We start from the raw sequence: 19,753 nt of genomic DNA, 5'->3' as shown, positions 1-19,753 counted from the left end.
ATTCATCCGACGTGGCTGTAAAAGCACAGTCACATCGTAATCTGTGTCATTTTATCCACAAAGTGCTGAGAGCGCCCAGCCAAAAACTTAATGTACTGCTGCGCCGTTGGAACCGATGGAGCTCACGCCTTCATACATATGCATCTTCTACTACCCAGAATTCCTCTGTGCAACCCGCTTCCAACCAGACTGAGGTTTCTAAAAACGGCAGAAAGCTTAACGCCTGCGACAACTTTGATGAGACCTGTGCTTTTAGAGGCCTCTTTTGTTAGGAGGGAGTGAATCACGCGCTACAGGATAAATCAACCCGCCAGCAGTCGGCTTAGACTGTGTACAACCAGATAAGGTTGCCAAGGAAACCCTCCCAGAGAACCAATGGGTTGTATTTTTTGCCATACCAGCCTTCTTGATCTGTGCATACAATTAATACCTTTCCCAGGCAGGGAAAGAGAGAGAGAGAGAGAGGGGGGGGGGGGGGGGGGGGGGGGGGGGGGGCACACAAATCCCCAGGTGCTTAGCACAGCACGACTCTGCCTCATATGTGAATGAGGACATGAGGAATGAAAAAAAAAAAAAAAACCCAAATGGATTGGGCCGGAGGACAGAGGGATGATGAATGACTCACTGTACATTAACTCAATGAGAGAACAGCATTTAGTCCATAAATCTAATCTGAACACGTGCAGCAGCACACATCACTAATGTCCTTTTAATGAATGTTTTGAATGCACATCCATAAAAGTGCCATTATGTCCCGCCACATCCATTTGTGTGGTGGCAGACTGCAATCATGCTGCATCACCGCAGCCACCTGACGGTGCCCCCGAAGAGCCGCGCTGCTCTGGAGCCACTGCGACGAGTCACAGATCAATGCTCTGGGGCCCTATCTATTACTGACATCCAATTACAGCAATGGACGTCCGCTTAGCACTGCTGCTAAGTGCTTTAGTCTTTTTATTGACTACCCGTCAACGGGCTACACATAGTGGAGCTGCTGGCTGATAATCAGGCATTGATCTGTCCACATGTCAAGATCACCAGCGTGTTAAGTGTATACACAACGAGAGGAGGGTGGCAGTGGTCAAAATATACAAACATAACGTTAATGTGTCTATGATTTGTGCCTCAGTTGTTACCCAGACGTTTGACATTACTCAGCATGCTCAATTAGGAAGCCAATTTAGTAAAACCTTGATTAGTGCTGGCTTGCAATGAAAGTAATTACCCAACACATTAACCAGGGAAGGAAAAAGGGCTTCAGTGGCAAAAACTAAAACAAATGACCACAATGCACTGCAGCAGGGGAATGGAAGGAGCCACAAGCCTCCGAGTTTATTCTGAGCTGAATGGCACACACCGAGGATGGCAGGCGGCAGCTGCACCTGCCCCCTTATTGATTCATTACAGTCATTAAGTGGTTAGAAAGTCACCTCACCTGGTGTTTGGGGGTAAAACTCACCGGCTGATTAAAATGAATCCCGGTCAAAAAAAAAGAAAAAGGCAGCAGGAGGCAGAGGCTCAGGAGAACGCACACCACTGGAGAGGAGAGATTAAGTTTCAGTCCCGGACGGCCGTCGTTAATTTCAGACTTTTATTATTCAAAAAATACAGCACAAAAATACACACAGAAAAAAAAAAGATGGATTCCAAACAGTGTGCACTTCTTCATACAGTTTTAGTACTCTCATTTCAAAGCTACCGTTAGATATTGTTAGTAGTAGTTTACATTAATGTGTAGAGCATGGAGCTCTGAACACTTTGCCTGCAGGTGAAGAGTCACCAGATCTCTACAAGAGCCCCATTCAGACTAAAAATGATCAAATAAAATCCCCTCACGTACAACACGCCTGCTCTCTCTCACACTCACAGGGAAAGTGTTTTAGTGGGACTGACAGCACTGGTTTTCCCAAATTGGCGTTATCAAATCTTTCATGCCAGAAACCTGCGCTGCACGCCGATGAGGCTGACTCTTCTGTTTCAGACATAGGCTGAACATAATCATCCGTATGTCATTAGGATACTTATCATCGATACTCAGAGTTATGGTAATAAGGGTTAAAAGACAAACCACAGTCAAATAAAAAGGTTAAAAACTGCGAATTTCATGAGGTGAGTGGGTGTGGGAAATCCAAGACGAGATCCGACTGAGGCAAAACAATCAATACGCTCACTGTGTAATGATTAGTGTTGCTCTGGAGACAGAGATGGCCATGAAGAATGATGCTACTATACAGAGCACGTCGGCAGTATGCTCAGCGCAACTTCACTGGGGCAACAAGGCACAAAACAAGTCATCAGAGTCCAGCTAAGAGGAGGTGAAAGGCTAAAATAAGGAGGAGGATAAGGCATCGGAGTAAAAAGAAACAGTCTGAACAGCACATATTCATCTTCTTCTAGTTAAGGGTGCGTGGGCAGGAAAAGATTCCCCAAAGACTGCGAGGAGAGGCTTGTACAACTTAATCTGACTGATGGAACCAGCATTCACACTGCAAATTAAGGTCAAACCAAAGTGGTTGTAATGTAGACGCAGAGGAATCGTTCGCAGCATTCGCAGGCCTATCACATTTGTTCCACTCTGTGGGAACTTCCTTCATGCACCCATGATTAACATCCTTCATTAAAGCCCCCAATTAATGCTACAAAAGCCCTGAAAGCATTCGTATTGACCACAGAGAGAAGGTTAATCAAGATTTCCTCAGTTAGTGCAAAAAAAAACAACAAATACAATGGATTACATCTGCGGCACAGTGTGATAATAAATTAAGAACCGGTGCTTTCTGTCCTGCTAATTTGGTGTGTTTTTGAGTGTAACTGGGGAGGTCTACTTATCTTGGTTGCCTTTGAGGTTGGAGGCCTCAGTCAAACACAATCAAAGCTGATTGCTCAGTGAACCTTGCTGTCCAGCTGCTCCCATGACTTGCCAATACAGCCCTTCTTAGACCTCTAAAGAGGGGTTGGAGCATGGACAATGGGCCTTTTTAAGCTTGGTCAAGAAGCAGTAATCCACCCAATCACAATAGGAGGTGACCAGAACCACCCCCTCACTATCAGCCAATCCTGACCCTTTAAATCCCCGAAACAAACCCAGAGCGGGCATTTCAAACAACTGAGTAACAGCCAAACGACAACGCCGCCTCAACTCGGATTGAGGATTAAATCAAATGCCTCCCTTCAAAGGTCAATGAATCTCTTCCACAGAAACTCGTAAAGACTGGATCACCTGATAGATAATCATACCGTTACAAGGATTTAAAGAAAATAAACAAACTACAGATTTTCCAACCACATACACGACCTTATTCACACACACATACAGCAGTGTGTCAATCAGGGGCCTGGATGAGTTCTGAACATCAGAATATCTACATGAAGAAACCTCTATCTATATAAAAAACAAAAAAAAATAAAACATGCATTCACGTATGTACAATATAATTTGTAGGTTGACCATTTTATTCTGCTTTATAGCCACTTCAATTCATTTTTCTGAGAAAATCCAGGACATAAAATGCATAAAAGGTTTGTAGTTTTTTTTTTTTCTGTATATGATAAAAACTTAATGAGCTCTGTTGTGATTCCAGTACAGCACAAAATCTCTCGTCAGCACACAGGAGAGCCAGGTGTTCATAGGGGGGAGGGTACAACCCCCCCCCCCTGTTTGTAAATAATGAAGAGGAGAAAAGGTCAGGCGAGTTCTCCATCTTCATCGTATCGTGTCCATCTGCCTGCTAGACGATCGAACCGTCCCTGTTCTGGGCAGGGATCATGACGGGGATGCCCCCCATGCGACTGATGTTGGGGCCGGCCATCCTTGTAGCAGAGGGTGGGGGCAGAGGGACGTGGCTCGGAGGCCTCTCGTACTCCTCCGATGAAGGAATCTTGTCGTACTGCGGCTTCAGGGCGTACTCGTGCAGGTTGGAAGGCGACATAGACCCCAGGGAGGAGCGCTGGCTGCCCACGGTGAAGCTGCGAGCCGTTGAAGCGCGACTCTTAGGAGGGGGCACGTCCTCTCTGAAACAGACACAGCGGCACAGTTAGACCCACTTCTACGAGGAGTGCACCTCAATATCGCATCAGAGACACTAAATATTGAGCATTATTTCCTGATTTGCAGCAGAGAATAAAACAGCGAGGAAAGCAGATGCGTGAGGAGTCTGGATGAGTCATTCCAAGAGCAAAACATGATTCGACTCAATAAAGAGGGATAAATAATTGGACTGAGCCTATTTGATTGGTCAAGCGCTGTCTGCACGGCTAAGTCACACTGACTGCATAATAGCCTGCGGATATCGAGCAGGGCATTCAGATACACTTATACCCTCTATTCCCTCTGCCAGCACATTAACAACTAATAAGCAGCAATAATCCAGTTAAATGCTCAATCAAACTGAGCCGGAGGGGCCACAGCTTGTTTGGTCCGTAGCTTCGTGCTGTGGTGTTTCAGCAAATGTGCGTCTGTGTGTAGGAGACAGGACCAGTGGTCTAATCCTCTTTGTCCTACAGTGCGAGCAGTGTCACATTGTGGTCTTAGACAGATTCAGTCCACAGCAGAGCGGCAGTAAGCCCGGTGGCTGTGCGGAGCCCATGGGCCGGATGGATCTGCAGTGGGGGTGGGTGGCAGCCAGAGGCAGACATGACACAGGATCCACAGAGCAAACAAAGCTTTCAAAATGATTACCACAGCTGTTTATTTGAGGAGGGTGGAGGGGGAGAAATGCTGATGGCGAAAAAACATTTTCATGGTTGTTGGGAGACGCGTCGGTGTGCGGGTGTCCAAGATGTCCACAGGTCATACGAGATGCCAAGCTGGGAGCAATAATCACATATACTTTATGGAGTGTTTCAGGCTTACTCGTAATCCAGCATTATACAACAGACTCACAGTTCTCATTACACAGCAAAGGCCAGACAGCAACACAAAACACTCCATCAAAGGGGTAAAGCTTTGTGCATCTGTGAGCCAGATCCCATGGATGTGTGAGTGAGCGCACCTTATCTCATTGCAGATTTCCTTCTCGTACTTCTTTTTGTTACGAATTCGGCAGAAACAGAACAGGATGATGGCGATGATGATGAGGATCAAGAGAACAGCGATTATGGATCCTGCGACGATGCCTGCAGTGTTGGGAGCTGGATGACAAAGAGAAGAATGTCATTCAAATCATTAAAGCCATCTATCCACTAAAAATCTTGAAACGGAGTCCTATGTTTTAGCAAAGTTTTAGCTACGACGAGCTTGAGATCTTGTTGAAAAAAGTTTAAGCAAATCAATCATCAACAGACTAACAGTTCAAGCTTTCTGTGACCACATCTGTGAAGTATATGGATGCACAACATTGTCTGGCTTGGATTATATCTGGTGATGTCAAAGAGCCAAAGTCAGGGGAATAAGGAACATCCCAGCTTCTAACCTGTCTCCAACAGGCAACAGCAACCCTCTAACATGCAGGATGTCAGTTTCACATGTGGTTCACATGCAATAATACAACTAAGGTAGTAGAAAAAAGTACCATTTGCAACACACTCACTCTGCTTTCTACTGTGAATTTTCTAAGTTTAACTGTCATAAACAGGTAAAAAAGGTAAACTTTTTCCAGCTCCTGTTCTATGCTGAGGAAAGGCTAAAAAAAGATGGTGTTCTGTTTGTGTTTTACTGATAAACGCCACAGATGTTACAGAAAAAGTACATTTTGTTCCTGTCAATTCAACAAATTAAAGCTTAAACAACATCAGTTGAAAACATGAGCAATAAGTTAGGCTGAAACTAAGGAAAACACAGTGCGGTTATGTGACCAATAAAAAGGTCACTGTGTTGTTTTTGAACAGATCACTGATCTCGTAATAAGTTTTTCCACCATTAGAAGAGAAATTTGGCCAAATTCCCGACCCAGCTGGCTATCTGACAGGCTAAAGGGAGGTTTATGCATAAACATTAAGTTGATTGGATACTTACGAGGTGTCACTTTGAGATAGAAAGTACACTCCTCTGTGCCAACACGGTTGCTGGCAACGCAGCGATAGGTACCAGATGCACCGGCAGATGCATTCCTCACATTAATGGTACCACCCACAGGATCTGTATCGAGAGCAAAACACACATCAATGAAAAGATAGCAGAGTTAAACAGACACAGGACCTGTGTGGGACTTTATAAAGGTTTTCTATTTGTGGAAAGATGATTCACCCATCACAGCGGAGGCAGGCAGCAGGTTGCTGTCACTGGTCTTCTCCCAGCTGTATTTCATAGGTTTGGTTCCCTCACTCGTTGTGCACCTCAGAACAATGTCTTTGCCTTCCTCTGTGGGACCTTCACTGTAGCATCTAGGCTTGGACGGCCGTACTGTGGAGGGGAAACAAACGGAGAGAGGTTCAGAGAGCTGGAAAATGGCAAAAACATTCAGGTGGTCACACAAGCTCAGAATAAAGTTGTCCTGCTGCCCACAGCCCTTCATGTCTGCAGTTTGAATGTAGTGTGCAAGATGTGTTTGCACATCAATCAGTCAGCAGAGAAACTAGAGGAGTAATCGGAATAATTGATACAGCTGTTGTCATTACAGGAGCTGTCACTCAGGATAATCACAAGGAACAAAGGAGCCGTGTGCCTTTTGATACAGACACGTGTGTTTATAGCATTCAGGATGAAGGATTGTAAAAACAAGATCTGTGTCTGCAAGAAATGCAAAATATATGTGTAAACATGACTCAGTCAGTGAGAGTGTAGGCAGGAGATGAGATGGGGGTTCTAAAACAAACAGAGCTCCAAATTAAAAGCAGTCCACTCTTCACTGAAGCCCAGACACACAGTGAGCCAGGGGAGGGGGGGGGGGGGGGGGGGGGGGGGTGCAGACAAGAGAGCGACTCTGATGGCTAATGTTTGGATAGAGGAAATCTCAGGGCAAAGTCTGTGCTCTGTGTTCACTGACAGAGAGCTGACATCATGGTGTGGTAATGAGTTCTGTAACAACAAAACACTGGAGTGGGCCCTCCAGATTTGAACCAGGTGCTGTGCAGGAGGGGCCAGCTTAGCAGACATAAGCATCAGGATTAGCAGAACACTGACAGCACTGGGTGCTCTTACTAATCTAATAAACACACACACACACACACACATAGAGTGAGGACATAGGGGGACGGAGAGGGTGGCAGTACTAAAATTAAGCAACCGTTGATGGACAGACGGTAGAGTGACGGGGGCCGAGGCTTTATGAATCCTGACTGCCTTTTCGCTGCTGATGTGTTGCACCTGCAGGCAGATTCACTCAGTAAATGCTGGAGAGCTGTGACATTTTGAATGCATCTTTTACAGGTGAAAGTCAACACATCTGAGAGCTATGGCACACCGGTTCTTATGTTAGACCTGCTGTCTCATGATCAGATTTATATGTTTGAGAGATGAGGTCGAAGAAGAAGGTGACAAAGGCTGGAGGACAGAGGGCAGAGCGATATATGTATATAAAGGTATGAGCTACACCAGGTTATCTTGTGGATAAGATAAATAAAAAGGGATAGAGTGTGGAGTGCGTTACTGTTTAGAGACGCAGAGCTTCAACGAGTGACGACTGATTGAATAGTAAAGTGAAATGTGAGTTACTATTGGGCACCAGAGCCGGGCGGACAGAATTAATGAGATTGGTTGTTGAGCTGCAGTGAGAAGCTGAATGCGATGGGGACTGTCTGAACTCAGGCGCAGCTCAGTGGGAGGCTGTTCAGAGTACAGGTAGTCACAAACAGCTGTAAGAGCTGCTGACAAGCAGCGCCGGACTGCAGGTGGATGCTCTCCTCCTATTAACTTCAATGTCTTGCCGCAACCAGAGGAGAATTCACAAGAAGGCACGCTACGTCCTGTATACCACCTGGTCAATGTGTAGACTTCAGGTGTCAGCAGATACGACAGGCCACAGCAACACCCAGCGAAGGTGAGCTATGTTTATGTTTTTCCACACTTTTGCATGCACGTCTCCTCTGCTTTTAAGGACCATCTACGTCAAGGTAAAATGCAGAGCAGGCAAGATGTCCCCACCTCTCCTTGTCAATGTTTCTTTGCTCAGCCCCTGGGATCAACAGCTAGCAGCCTGTCAGCCTCTGTGGCCTCGAGCAATCTCATTTTCATGCACACACATTTATCCCCAGAGTTAAGTCCACATCCGGCTACATTTATAACCAAATAACAAAACTGCTTCCACAGAGAGCTCTTAACAATTCTACAAAGTGCATCATGACTTTTTAATTAATGTCACTGGGACATCTAAAACAGAATAATCCACAACGAAGACTTAAGGGAGCATAAAATATGAAACATTAATTCTTCTGTCGTGACCCTGAATGTAGCATTTTGTGTTACGATAACAGTGAATGCAGCATGTCGGGGTTACACAAGGGATGAGCATTTAAAATGAAGATATTATCATTTAAAATCACAGGAGCCAACAAATATGACAATCATGTGGTGTGAACCTGCCTTCATCTGTCTTATTCCAGCGTGGCTTTATACTACCATTATCCCTCAATAAGAGTAATTTTGTGATATTGGTGAGCTTCTTTGTTCTTGTCATTCTGGAGAGGAAAACAGTCTGTATAGGTATGCTAATTAGCCATGTGCTAATTATCTTATCTGAATGCAGCTGTCACAGCTGGCATAAAACAACAGAGATGGAGACACCCCGATACCCATCAATTAAAACAAAAACAGCCCCACCTTGCACCAAACATTGATCAGATCATTAACGTTGGATTGGGACATCCCTTGTTAGAAATGTCTGCGTTTTTAACCACAACAACCTTTCTGAAGAAGCTAAATTTGAGTCTTGGGAGCCCGACAGATGCCAGAAGCACCTTGGATAACAAGACAATTAGAAACATTTGGTGAACCGGTTTGATACTTTATCAGCATGTAGATCAAATTTGCAAAGCTGGTGACTTGTTGCAGAAATATTCAGGACATTTTCAAAGTTTTCACTGTAGACTTATCATATCTGACACAGTTTCAGGGATCACGTTTGACTCTGGATTTAATCTATGATCTGGAATAATTTATACAAACTTCTTTTTTTAAATGGCTGATACTGTTTGATGAAAACTTTACCACATTATGATTCAATGTTCTTGTCTGAGACGAATAACTGTTGTTGATAAATTGATCGGTCTATTGCACCTTGATTAAATAAATAAGAAAAACTCAATTTTCTTTAAATGAGACTTGCAAATGATTCAGTTGAACTTTTCATTTGCTTGTTTCTCAGTAGTGCTGTTCTTAAACCAAAGATTGATATTAATCTCATTTATGTGTATAAATCAGCTCAACTGGCTGGCCTCTACTGCATTTTGCTGACATTTAAACACACATTAGTTTCCCCCTTCTCATTTTCTTCCGTGTGCATTTCAGATGAATCATCCAAACAGCAATTTTAAAGTTTAACTTGCAGGTAACAAGGTTTTCAGCAGTTATATGTGTGTGTGTGTGTGCCTTAAAACTCAAAAAAGCTTAAGTAGCAATAAAAAGTACAGCTCGGCAGCAACAGCACGAGGGACAGCGAGTCTAGCAGCAAGAAATATGTTGCTGTTATTGTTTTCCTTATTTTCCTCACTCAAACTGTAGCAGGCGGGAGTAAAACATTGAAAGATTTGGACGCAGTTATGCATCAGCAAAGACTTCAGCAGTGACTAATTTTTCAACTTGCTTCTGTTTTGATGTGCATGAGCCACCTAATGGTTGTATAAATGGTGACACCCGTCCTTATGAGAGGAAAGCTTCTTGTCACAGCACAACAGCTGACAAACCAGTTTGGTTGCATGGCAGATAAGAACATTCGAATGGGAAGGGAAGCCATTTTCTGAAGCTTGTCCCATCTTTGGACTGGACTATTATCATAACAGAGATTCTGTAACAGCACAACATGCAGCTTACGTCATAACACAGATTAGCGTTACACATGTAGGCTGTTTTTCCCATATGCAAACGACAAGCAAGTTTCGGAGGCGATTCACTTTCGACATCATTTAGCTGGCTGACTAACCAGCAAGGCCACTGTTGTGCGCGTGTTTGCCGAGGGAGTGAATCATCTGACTTATACAACTTTGATGTGTCACCCAATTCTCTCTGTGCAAAAAAAAAACACTGAGTACATACACTGCATTTCCTCTTGGCTTCCCCACAGGATTATCTTTTTATGACCTATGCCTAGCTTTAACACAATAATGCACGTAAAGATAAAATAGGTAGAAAATGTAAGTATCAGATAGAATAAATTGTAAAAAACAACATGTGATTTATGATTTTAGACACAATCACAAAACATTCAGTGTGAACACATAACTAGATTATAAAGGGTACAATGCTCTGCAGCTGTTGGGAAGGTTATGCTCTCTATTTTAGAGCGGATTATATCAAAACAACCAGTGACGACGAAGGGCGTGTGATTTGGAGCATTTCAAAAGTGAGGGAGAATTTACCCTGTGAGCACAAAAATACTACAAGCTTAACATCAGAGTATGTTCAGTGTTTTTTTTCTTGTTCCAACATCCCTGTCCACTCACCCATGACGATTAGCTGCATCTTCCTGCTGCGGATACCAGGAGCCTTCTTCACTTTACACTGGTAGGTGCCTGAATCTGTGGGCTTCAGCCCCGTCAGGTTGATGGAGGCGTCACCTTTCTTTGGGTCGGGTGAGTTGAAATGGACTCGACCTACCATGGGTTCGTAGTAGTCCTCGTACGTCCTGTCACCCGAGTACAGAATCACCTGGTGGTGGCAAAGGAAGACAGCAAAGTTAAAAGATGTTGTGTTGGCGGCCATGAAATGAGAGCTGCGTTCTTACTGAGACAAACACCTCGTTCATTGAACCAACTAAAAATATGTGGGAGAGAGAAAGTACCCTTGCTTTTATCTCTGGAGTGCCCTTCAACCTGGCAAACTGTGCCATTTTGCTTGAAAAATGAAGGTGGAACAAACAAAGACGCCACTGTGAAGCTAAATCAACACCTGCTGTGTCAACAAAGCATTTAACCCCCCCACCACCACCACCACACACACACACAGTCTCGGTCTTGAAGGAATGCCTAGAAATGAAGGCCAGCTTGAGCCAACAAGAAGTCTCATAGCTAGCAGTGGGGTGATGGTAGAGGAAGAAAAACAAAAGCTCAAGGCTAAAAGTAAGCACAGAAATGCAAATAATAATATCTTTTAATAATATCTTTTATACACAAAGTAATATTCCTCAACACTTCCACAGAGACCGTTATCAACAAGCTTTTTGTGCCACAATCATCCCCAGCGCAGTAACATCCCTGAGTGGAGAGAGCAGGAGAGAAAAAGTTGAACATGACAGGAGAAGAGGGAAGAGGCAGCACACTAAAAGGAAGCATGACAAGTACAACAACAAGGGGAACAGACAGCAAGTTCTAGCATATCCACACCAAGCTGCTCTCCTGCTCTATCAAACAGTACAGGTAGTTTCCAAAGCTGCAACCGATGAGAGCTAACAATGGGAACTGTGTTCATCTCGTACATTAGCCATGTAAACAGGTAAATCTGTTAGAATTCCACATCGCTCCCAGGGGAGGGAAACCAATTCACGTAACTTCACTGGGGATCAGGATACCAGCAGTAATAACAGTTATGCTAGATGAGACCACAAAAGAAAGGAAATTAAATTGCCCCAAGCTCAGCCAGACAAGAACTCTCACTTGGCCTTAACCACTTCACAGGCAAACAGATGGGAGTGCTTCCACACATGTGCACCTCAAGCACACACGCATGCCTGCACGCATGCACAGAGAAAACCCTTTGCACATTAACCTTGAGAATCACGATCCAATGGGAAAAAATCTCATAAAGAGCCTGGGAAAAGAACATGAAAAGGGCAAGTGACGAGGCAAGCTGGCGGGGGTGGGGACAGGACAAAAGAGCACAACTGTCTGTGTTCTGCATTTCATAACAGGTAGCATTTCTCTGTGATGCGACCGCCACCTGGCATGGCCTTTTTCAGTGAAGTGATCACACTGCAGAGGTAAAACACCTCCTAACACAAGTCAGGATGACATCATCACCATGTGACGCTGCTCGGAGGATTGAGAGGAAGAGATGTTGCTTATTTGAGAGGCAAAGCAGAGCGCTGCTTTACCTGTATACTCCAAACAGCCCCGCAGAGCTTAGCGGACGCAGCACCGTCTCTCTGCATTTAACTTGGATATCTCAAAGTGCTGCTGCCACAGTTTGCACAGGAACGTCTTGACTCCAAATTGATTCACAAGGTGAAGAAATAATCTAGGATTAGTGCTCTTCAATATCGAAAGCTAAAATATATTTAAAATAAGTATTTCAACACTTGGTTCTCACACAAGTCTTTGTGACATGGGATACAGATTCATATTATATTTAAGCCATTTCATCTCCCATTAACACATTCCAGATTTGGCCTGAATTAATTGCTTTTGTCATAGTTCTCACCACAGTGGTAAAACACTCAGGGCACACCCTCCCTTCAGCTAATATGTAGCTGAGCATTGAGAGCAAAATGCAAATGACTGTTAATGTCAGCATGACTGGCATCTCTCATTCAAATCCAACAAAGCAATGTGAATTAGCTGTGCTTCACCACACACAAAAAAGGCACCGATGATATGTGGGATATGTCAGCCGAAAGGGGCCATCTTTCTCCTGTAGACACTGGACTGAAAGGATAATGAGCTCCAGGGTTATCTATAATAGATCATGCTTAGGCATGACTTCTGAAAACATGCAAAGGAAACATAGCTGTACTATACAGCACAAAAATATGAACAAAATTCCTGGAAAGCTAATCCAGTTCACATTTTGTGGCATTGGAGAAGGGATCCTGTTTAACAGTTATGCACAAATGTATCTAAAAGGTGGCTGTTCCTTTAAGTCCAGCCTAGATTTGCTCATCTCGAGCCATGTAAACAAACGGCTCACCACGGCATCTGAGCATCTGGAAGCCTCTGGCTATGAAGTTAGCCTTCCTCCTCATTTCTTTGCCTGGTGCGGTAACTTTGGTGCGAGCAGACTGGCCTACTTTTACTGCACCCCGTTCACATTTATTAAAAAACACCCACTTGGAATTAATGTTACTAATTGCCAAGAATTTACACCCTGCATGGCTACATGTTGCTTAATGGCTACAAGAATGTGAGCGTGCAAATGTAGCGGACAAAATGTAATAGGTCAAGGAGAACAAATGTGTTCATAGAGCGATGACTGGATTGTTCATATTCCTGAATATTTGGCAACATTAAGTGTGTTCACAAAGTAAAGACAAATGTATGTACTTGTACAACTGCATTCAGACATGGTAAGGAAGAGGCCCTCAAAGTGAACCACCAACTGCCTCTCATTTGTAGTATCAGTAAGAAAAATAAGGACATGTTTAAACAGAAGTTCAGCTGAGAAACTGCTGAGGAGAGGCATGAGGAGAGAACTCTCTCTACCTGGCTGAGAGGACAGTGGGTGTTTAATGATGAGGTCGTGACCTATTTCTAACATTAAAAGTTAAAATAAGTTAAAAAAAAAAACCCCACTAAAGCCACAGGACACAGGGGAGGAAGAAAGAAGAGGGATGAAAAGGCTTTGTGACAGGTGGGAGGTGGGGGAGCCGAATGCCAGGGGAGAGGACCACACCACTGAAGCGATCTACGGCAAGAAGCTGTCTCCATGGCTGTTAAAGCTCAGAGGGTGTGTGGGTATCCTGTAGAGCTGTGCAGTCCTCCCTTTATATGGCTGAGGGCCACGCTACAAAGGAAGGACTGTCTTGCTTGCTCCTACTGTATGTGGCCGAGAGCACGGCACAGAACAAATGCTCCACAGAGGTGCGTGTGGCTCAGATTACATTTGTCTTCCTTATCGCATGCTTCCCGTGTTACAATGCAACACCTAGAAAGACAACAGGGCCCAGAGAACCTGTATTACATTTCATATGTCGCACTAAACATGAATGCTTTAATCCACATCCGATTAACAGGGGCGTGAAAAGCTACACAGAGTGAGATCATATCAATTACCAATCAAAAAGCAAAGAACAAAGCTTGACTGTGCCAAGGGAAAGACAAATAGATATTTGAACTTCAACACATACCACTTTGTCCTCTTTCTGGTTGTCAGAGGCCAGCAAGCTCCATTCAATATCCAGCGGTCCAGAATCCTCTGGGGCCAAGGTGAACTGGCAATCCAGCTTGACACTCTGACCTTTGGCCTTCTCCAAGGGTTGTTGTCCTGTAGTTGTAATCTCTAGACCCGAGGCCATGCCTAGACAAATGGGTATAAAGAGAACACATTAAAGTCAAGGCTGTAACAAACATGATAACTAAAACAGCACGAATAAAGGGTGTTATAAAATTAAATATCAGTTTTATGCCCCAATTGGCCAAAGAATGACACTTCTAGCATGCATAACATTTGCCAGGTCACCAACAGAAACCGTTTATAGATTCTTCTGCTTCCTTGTTTAGTTAGTCTGGTGTGTTTTTGTTCCTATTTTCTCTTTAAATAATAGGAAATTGTTCCAGACACATGCGTAATTAGTGCACAGTCTGCTTTGTTACAAAATTTCAGAGCTGCTCGCGGTAAGCAGATTGGTGCAGATGACAAAAATGACCTCCAGCAGACCCTAAGCACAAGTGAACAAGGCAATTACTTTGTCATCAGTCACACTCATACCGGGAGAAAGTAAGAAAAGACCCACAGATAAATCAGACAGACAGAGAGACAAGATACTAACTGCCTCAGTTAAATTCTAAATTATTTCAAATTCAGAAAAACAAACTAACTATACACATTCTTTTTTAATCATAAATATCATCTCTTTGTGGCATCTTATGCCCAGATCATTTTAGATTAAATAATATCAGAAACGGTTTACTCAAATTTTTCATCTTTATTTAGCTTCTCCGATGATGCCTGACTGCAGTAAACTCTAGAATAAAACCCAACGGGGCCTTTGCTAAAAAATGAGTTTTAGAGCCTACGATCACGGTCCGATTAACGAGCTTTGGTTAACGAGCAAAAATGTCCTCAAATCTCAGATCTACAGGAAAACGTCAATAATTAGTCGGTGGGAATCTTCAGGCACTTGAAGATTCGATTAGATTACGATTCATAGGGCTGCGATGATTATAAAACGATTATCGCTGCATTGTGACGTAGTAAAAACACTTGTCGTCATACAAAAACAATGTTTGTAGACTTCAACTTATTGGATGTCCACACATCACGTTAGAGCCATCCTACGCGCTTTCTTCAGTGACTCCGTGACTTCAATTTCGGTCTCGTTGTTGGTGATATATTTCTCAGATGTTGTACCTTGGCTCCAAAGTGCGCATCATAGCGCCCTTGTTCTCGACAAGTGAACACGGTCGCAAATCCTTCACAATAAAAGCTGCAACGGACTTTGTAACTTAGCTAGGCCTTTTCCGAGTTAAGGAGGAAACTTTGACGTCGCTTGCTCGGTGGTCTTCTGGTGCAATATGGTTTCTCATGTTTCCAAAATGTTTCCGTTTAGTTCTGCACAGCTTCCAGATAGCATGGCTCTTGTCAAAGTCATTGATAGTACTTCCAAACACTGGCCTTCAGTACAGAGGACACTGGTTCTGGACTCTGTTTCGTGATCGCCAAAAAACGTCCGGTTGTGCACTTACGCACTTCAGAGTTCCACCTTTTGCGTTCCTCAAAATCAGCTTATCAATTGACGTTAAGAAAATCAAGTTTTGACGGTTATAAATAGATTCAGAATCGTCAATGTCTGCATCGGTAGATTTTACTGCCCCCTCTCAACCCCTAATAATAAATGTTTCTTAGTTTTTTTTTTTTACATTATTTAGTCAGCTGCGAAATATCTTAAAGATGTCACAAAATAAATGCAGCTCTAAGAATAAGATGCATAAGACCAATACAATAGAACACAGTTTAACTGAAGGAATGAAGAGAAACTGCGTCCAATCACAACGTTAAAGAATTCATTCTTAGACTGAATAAACATTTCCATATAACATCAACTAGATTTCTATTCAAAATGAGATTTCAGCTCCATGAGGAATATAGTCCATAGTGAATCGAGCTGTCACACGCTGCCATAATGTGTTAAAATTCTTCTGACGGCCCAATACCTTCCAACCAAAGAGCTGGGGGCAGAATATCAAACAAATTCATGAATAATCACAAATGTTGCTGCTGAAAAACACCATAAATGGGTAACAACCGTTGCATAAATGGCACCAATCACACTTAGCCAACAGAAATGATCTGATCCTAACAAAAGAACCTTTTCACTCCATCTAAAACATAAAAGCCATGGCATTTACCTCAGCTGCATCTGCATCTCATTTAAGTGCTTTTACACTGACAGATGGGGCTGAGGCTAACATGAAAAGATAATTAGGGAAACAGAAGCCAAAACTTGCAACTGTGAACACTTTTGTTAAGAGGAAAATTAACAGCTTTTCTTCCTGGGAGAGTTTTTCTTTTGTTGATTAGGTCTCCATAAAAGACAAACAAATGAGAGTGCACATATAGATCCAGGCAAACACAAGGGTGTATGAATAAGATTTAAGTTCCTCAAGCATTGGTTCATCCTGGGCCACAGACACCCTCTTTATTAACTAAAAAGAAATATAGCCTATTCTTACTTAGCACTTGTTTCTTAGTTTGACAATAGAGCATAACCTCATTTAAAGTTCATTCTAATGCTTTTGTAGCAATTCTGATATTGAGACGGTTCATTTTACAGATCAAGTTTTTACATCCACACCCTCAGGGTTCAGCGGGTGTGAGCTACAGGTTGATGTGGCGTCAATCAGCTCTCTTTCAGCCCCAAAAGTCCCGTTGGCAGACAACTAAATGGGATACACCACAGGGGACTGTGCACATACAGAATGAGAATCTCAGAAACATCCACTGCTGTTGAAGCTCGGAGCCTGTGAGCATTTAATATTGTTGCAAAGCACCAGCGCGGTTTCATTTCCCGGCCGCTGGTACTGCAGCTGGTCGTTTGAGCGCACACATTCTGACAGACGCCCTTGATGGGAGCGATCCATCGCCTTCAGCAGGAGCGAGAGAAACGGGAAGCAAAAGGAAACAGAGATGTGTGCCCATCACTGTCAAAGCGGATAGTCGGCCTGTCATCCGCATGAGGGAAAGCTGTGTCAATTCATCACACATTTAGAGAAGACGGGGCATAATTCACAGTTGCTTTGAAAGGGGAGAAAATTATATTGTGAGAGGAAAAGAAAGTATCCGGCAAGAACTGAGAGTCTGATTTCTTGCAGGTGATAAAGCACACCGTCTGATAGATCTATCTAATCAATGACCTCCTCTCAGGCTTTGGGTACCATTTCTTTAAATCCCAGTGCAGCTTGAAGCCTTTTCAACAGCAGGTACAACTTCAGGATACCATCCCTTCACTAGACACACTGATTTGCTTGCTTATACACCTGAGCGGCTGACTGCTTATGTGATAGTAGATGCAGAAATAAGCACAAAAACCAAGCAAACCAACAACACCAGGAGTGTATGCAAGTTGATTACCCATCAAAACCAGCACAATGTATTCAGTCCCATTACTGTAAATTAAAGCAGAGGAAAAACAAGGCAAATACACCTGAAATTAACCAGAAACGGTTAATTTAAATTATGGTAAATAGCAAAGTAGGCGGGTAATGATCTCCAACATCCATTTCCTCTTAATATCATCTACTGGCTCCAATGTATTTCTATTCTGCTGAACTGTTTCTAGTGAGAGATTCTTCATATATTACTGACTGGAAGCAAGCACAGCTCAACTGGTAATGATCACTGGTCATTTTACCAACATGTCAAGAAAATGGGTCAGTGAATGGGACAAGAATATAGGAAAATAGATCCTGTGGCCACGTAAGCCCAGTCAGACTGATGGATGATTTGATTTCAAATATGCAGATAAAGTATAATTAAGCCTTCACCATCTTTCAGTGACATTTAACATTCATTTAATCACATCATACATCCTTAGAGCGACATCCTTAAATCACACTACACCCGTATTTGTGAAAGATAAGAATTAAATATGTAAATTTTAATTGAAGTGTTTCATTAAAAATGTAAATTACACAATGTATGTGTACAATAATGCAGGAAGTATCAAAAAGTGAACTTTGGGGTCTTTGTGTAACCAATAAACAATGTAGGGAACAAAAATTACTTAAAAAAAAAAACAGGAAATGGCATTTTTATTGTTTTGATTGATGGCTAACTGGTTTCTCTTCATGGAATAACATAAACAATGTTGGTATGCAAAAAGAAACACAGCTCACAGTGTTAATCAGTAACCATCGGTTATCAACAGAGACCGTTTACAGTATGTCAACCCTGGGGTGTGTTACTCTGGAACAGAAATTATCTTTCTGGGCTATAGGTCTGCAGCAGTGAGAGGGTGGTGGATATGATCACTGGCTTATACAGTGTGAGTGACTTTATTAAGAAAAATGGCACCAGAGCAAAAGTAAACTGACCTTCTTTCTAACAGGTAATATGATCGACAGATAATAAAAGGCCATCATTACAGCTCAAGGGGAACTATGAAAAATGGAAAACAGACAGTCATGCATGCACAGCAGGTCCACATCTATTTTCTACAGCTCAGTGTCTGCTGTTAAAGTTAGATGCACGTCAGTATGTGTGAGTTTCACATGTGGATCTGTGGGTGGGAGCCGAGCAGTGGGTGGAGGGCACACTGGCTAATTAAAAAGTCTGTTTTAATAACCATTCATGACTGCTCGTGTCTCTGTGAGCCGCTCATTCCCTCCAGTCTTCACCACACTGTGACACAGCACACGCCAGCGTGGTTACTGGGAGACCTGGAATGAGCTAAAGGAATTCGGGGTGTCAGTGTGCTCCACCCTACACCCCGACTGCCACCATCTCATTCACTCACCACCTTCTCTGTTCCCTCCCGCCAGTCCCGGTCTTCCTGTTTTTTAACACAGCCGTGATTGTGGAGTGCAAGCCCCCTGGCCTACAATTCTCTGCGGTACTGCTGATTGTTACCCCGCCACCCACCCCCTCCACCTTTGTCGACATACAATGGGGAATGAATCCTGTCTCCTGGCAACCAATCCCTTGACGAAGGTTGCTGTGGTGCTTAAGAGACAACGTGACAAGAGACAGAGAGAGGAAAAGAAAGAGGCAGATAGACAGTGAGGGAGGTAAGGAGCAGGAGAAAGAGGTCAAGCAGGAGGACACCGAAGGGAGACTCATGACAAGGGAAGTTAAAAGCATTTGTGGAGGTCAGAGAAACCACGTGAACACTGGAAATACTGGCAGAATTTGATAAGAAACCATTGCAAGATAAGATTATAAATCCTAAAGCTAATTAAATAAACCCAATGAGTATTTTTTTTAAGTTAAAAATACATTTTGGTCATCTTTGTGAAACTTTTTTAAACCGATGATTCTTATCTTAAAATAGAAATATCCATAATATTAACGTCTGAAAACACACAGCTATGGAGTGAGAGCACTGGTTGATGCACCAAAGTTATTTCTGTCGGCTTTGTTTAGAGACTGTAAAAGATGAATGAACGGAGCCATTGTGACATCACCCCCCCCGTTTCATGGATTCATGTTTTGAGGAGTTCAGCTCACCATCTTGCTCCAAAGTTGGTGCTTCCTAACGAGTCTGTCCAGTAATCACAGACTGCATTCACAACTTGTGGATCGGTCTCTGGTGTTCTCCTGCTGTGGCATTTACAATCCCAAACACACAGCGACAGT

At 43.2% G+C, this 19,753-nt stretch overlaps 1 protein-coding gene across 1 annotated transcript in view; it reads right to left on the bottom strand.

Annotated features, from left to right (window-relative positions):
- Positions 1-1,577: 1,577 nt before the first annotated feature.
- cxadr (CXADR Ig-like cell adhesion molecule) overlaps positions 1,578-19,753 on the bottom strand; it is a 36,357-nt gene continuing 18,181 nt past the window's right edge. Inside the window, exons 2-7 of the mRNA XM_072375500.1 lie at positions 14,088-14,257; positions 10,534-10,738; positions 6,185-6,340; positions 5,954-6,076; positions 4,992-5,130; positions 1,578-4,011 (exon numbers count right to left, since the gene is read on the bottom strand). Of these exons, the coding sequence (XP_072231601.1) occupies positions 3,729-4,011; positions 4,992-5,130; positions 5,954-6,076; positions 6,185-6,340; positions 10,534-10,738; positions 14,088-14,257 (1,076 nt within the window). The 3' untranslated portion in view covers positions 1,578-3,728. The remainder of the gene's footprint in view (positions 4,012-4,991; positions 5,131-5,953; positions 6,077-6,184; positions 6,341-10,533; positions 10,739-14,087; positions 14,258-19,753) is intronic.

This window comes from Leuresthes tenuis, unplaced genomic scaffold, assembly GCF_036924035.1.
Source record: "Leuresthes tenuis unplaced genomic scaffold, fLeuTen1.0.hap1 SCAF_21, whole genome shotgun sequence".
Lineage (NCBI taxonomy): Eukaryota > Metazoa > Chordata > Actinopteri > Atheriniformes > Atherinopsidae > Leuresthes > Leuresthes tenuis.
Note: the sequence above shows the minus strand (reverse complement) of the source record. Positions and strands in the feature narration are given on the sequence as shown.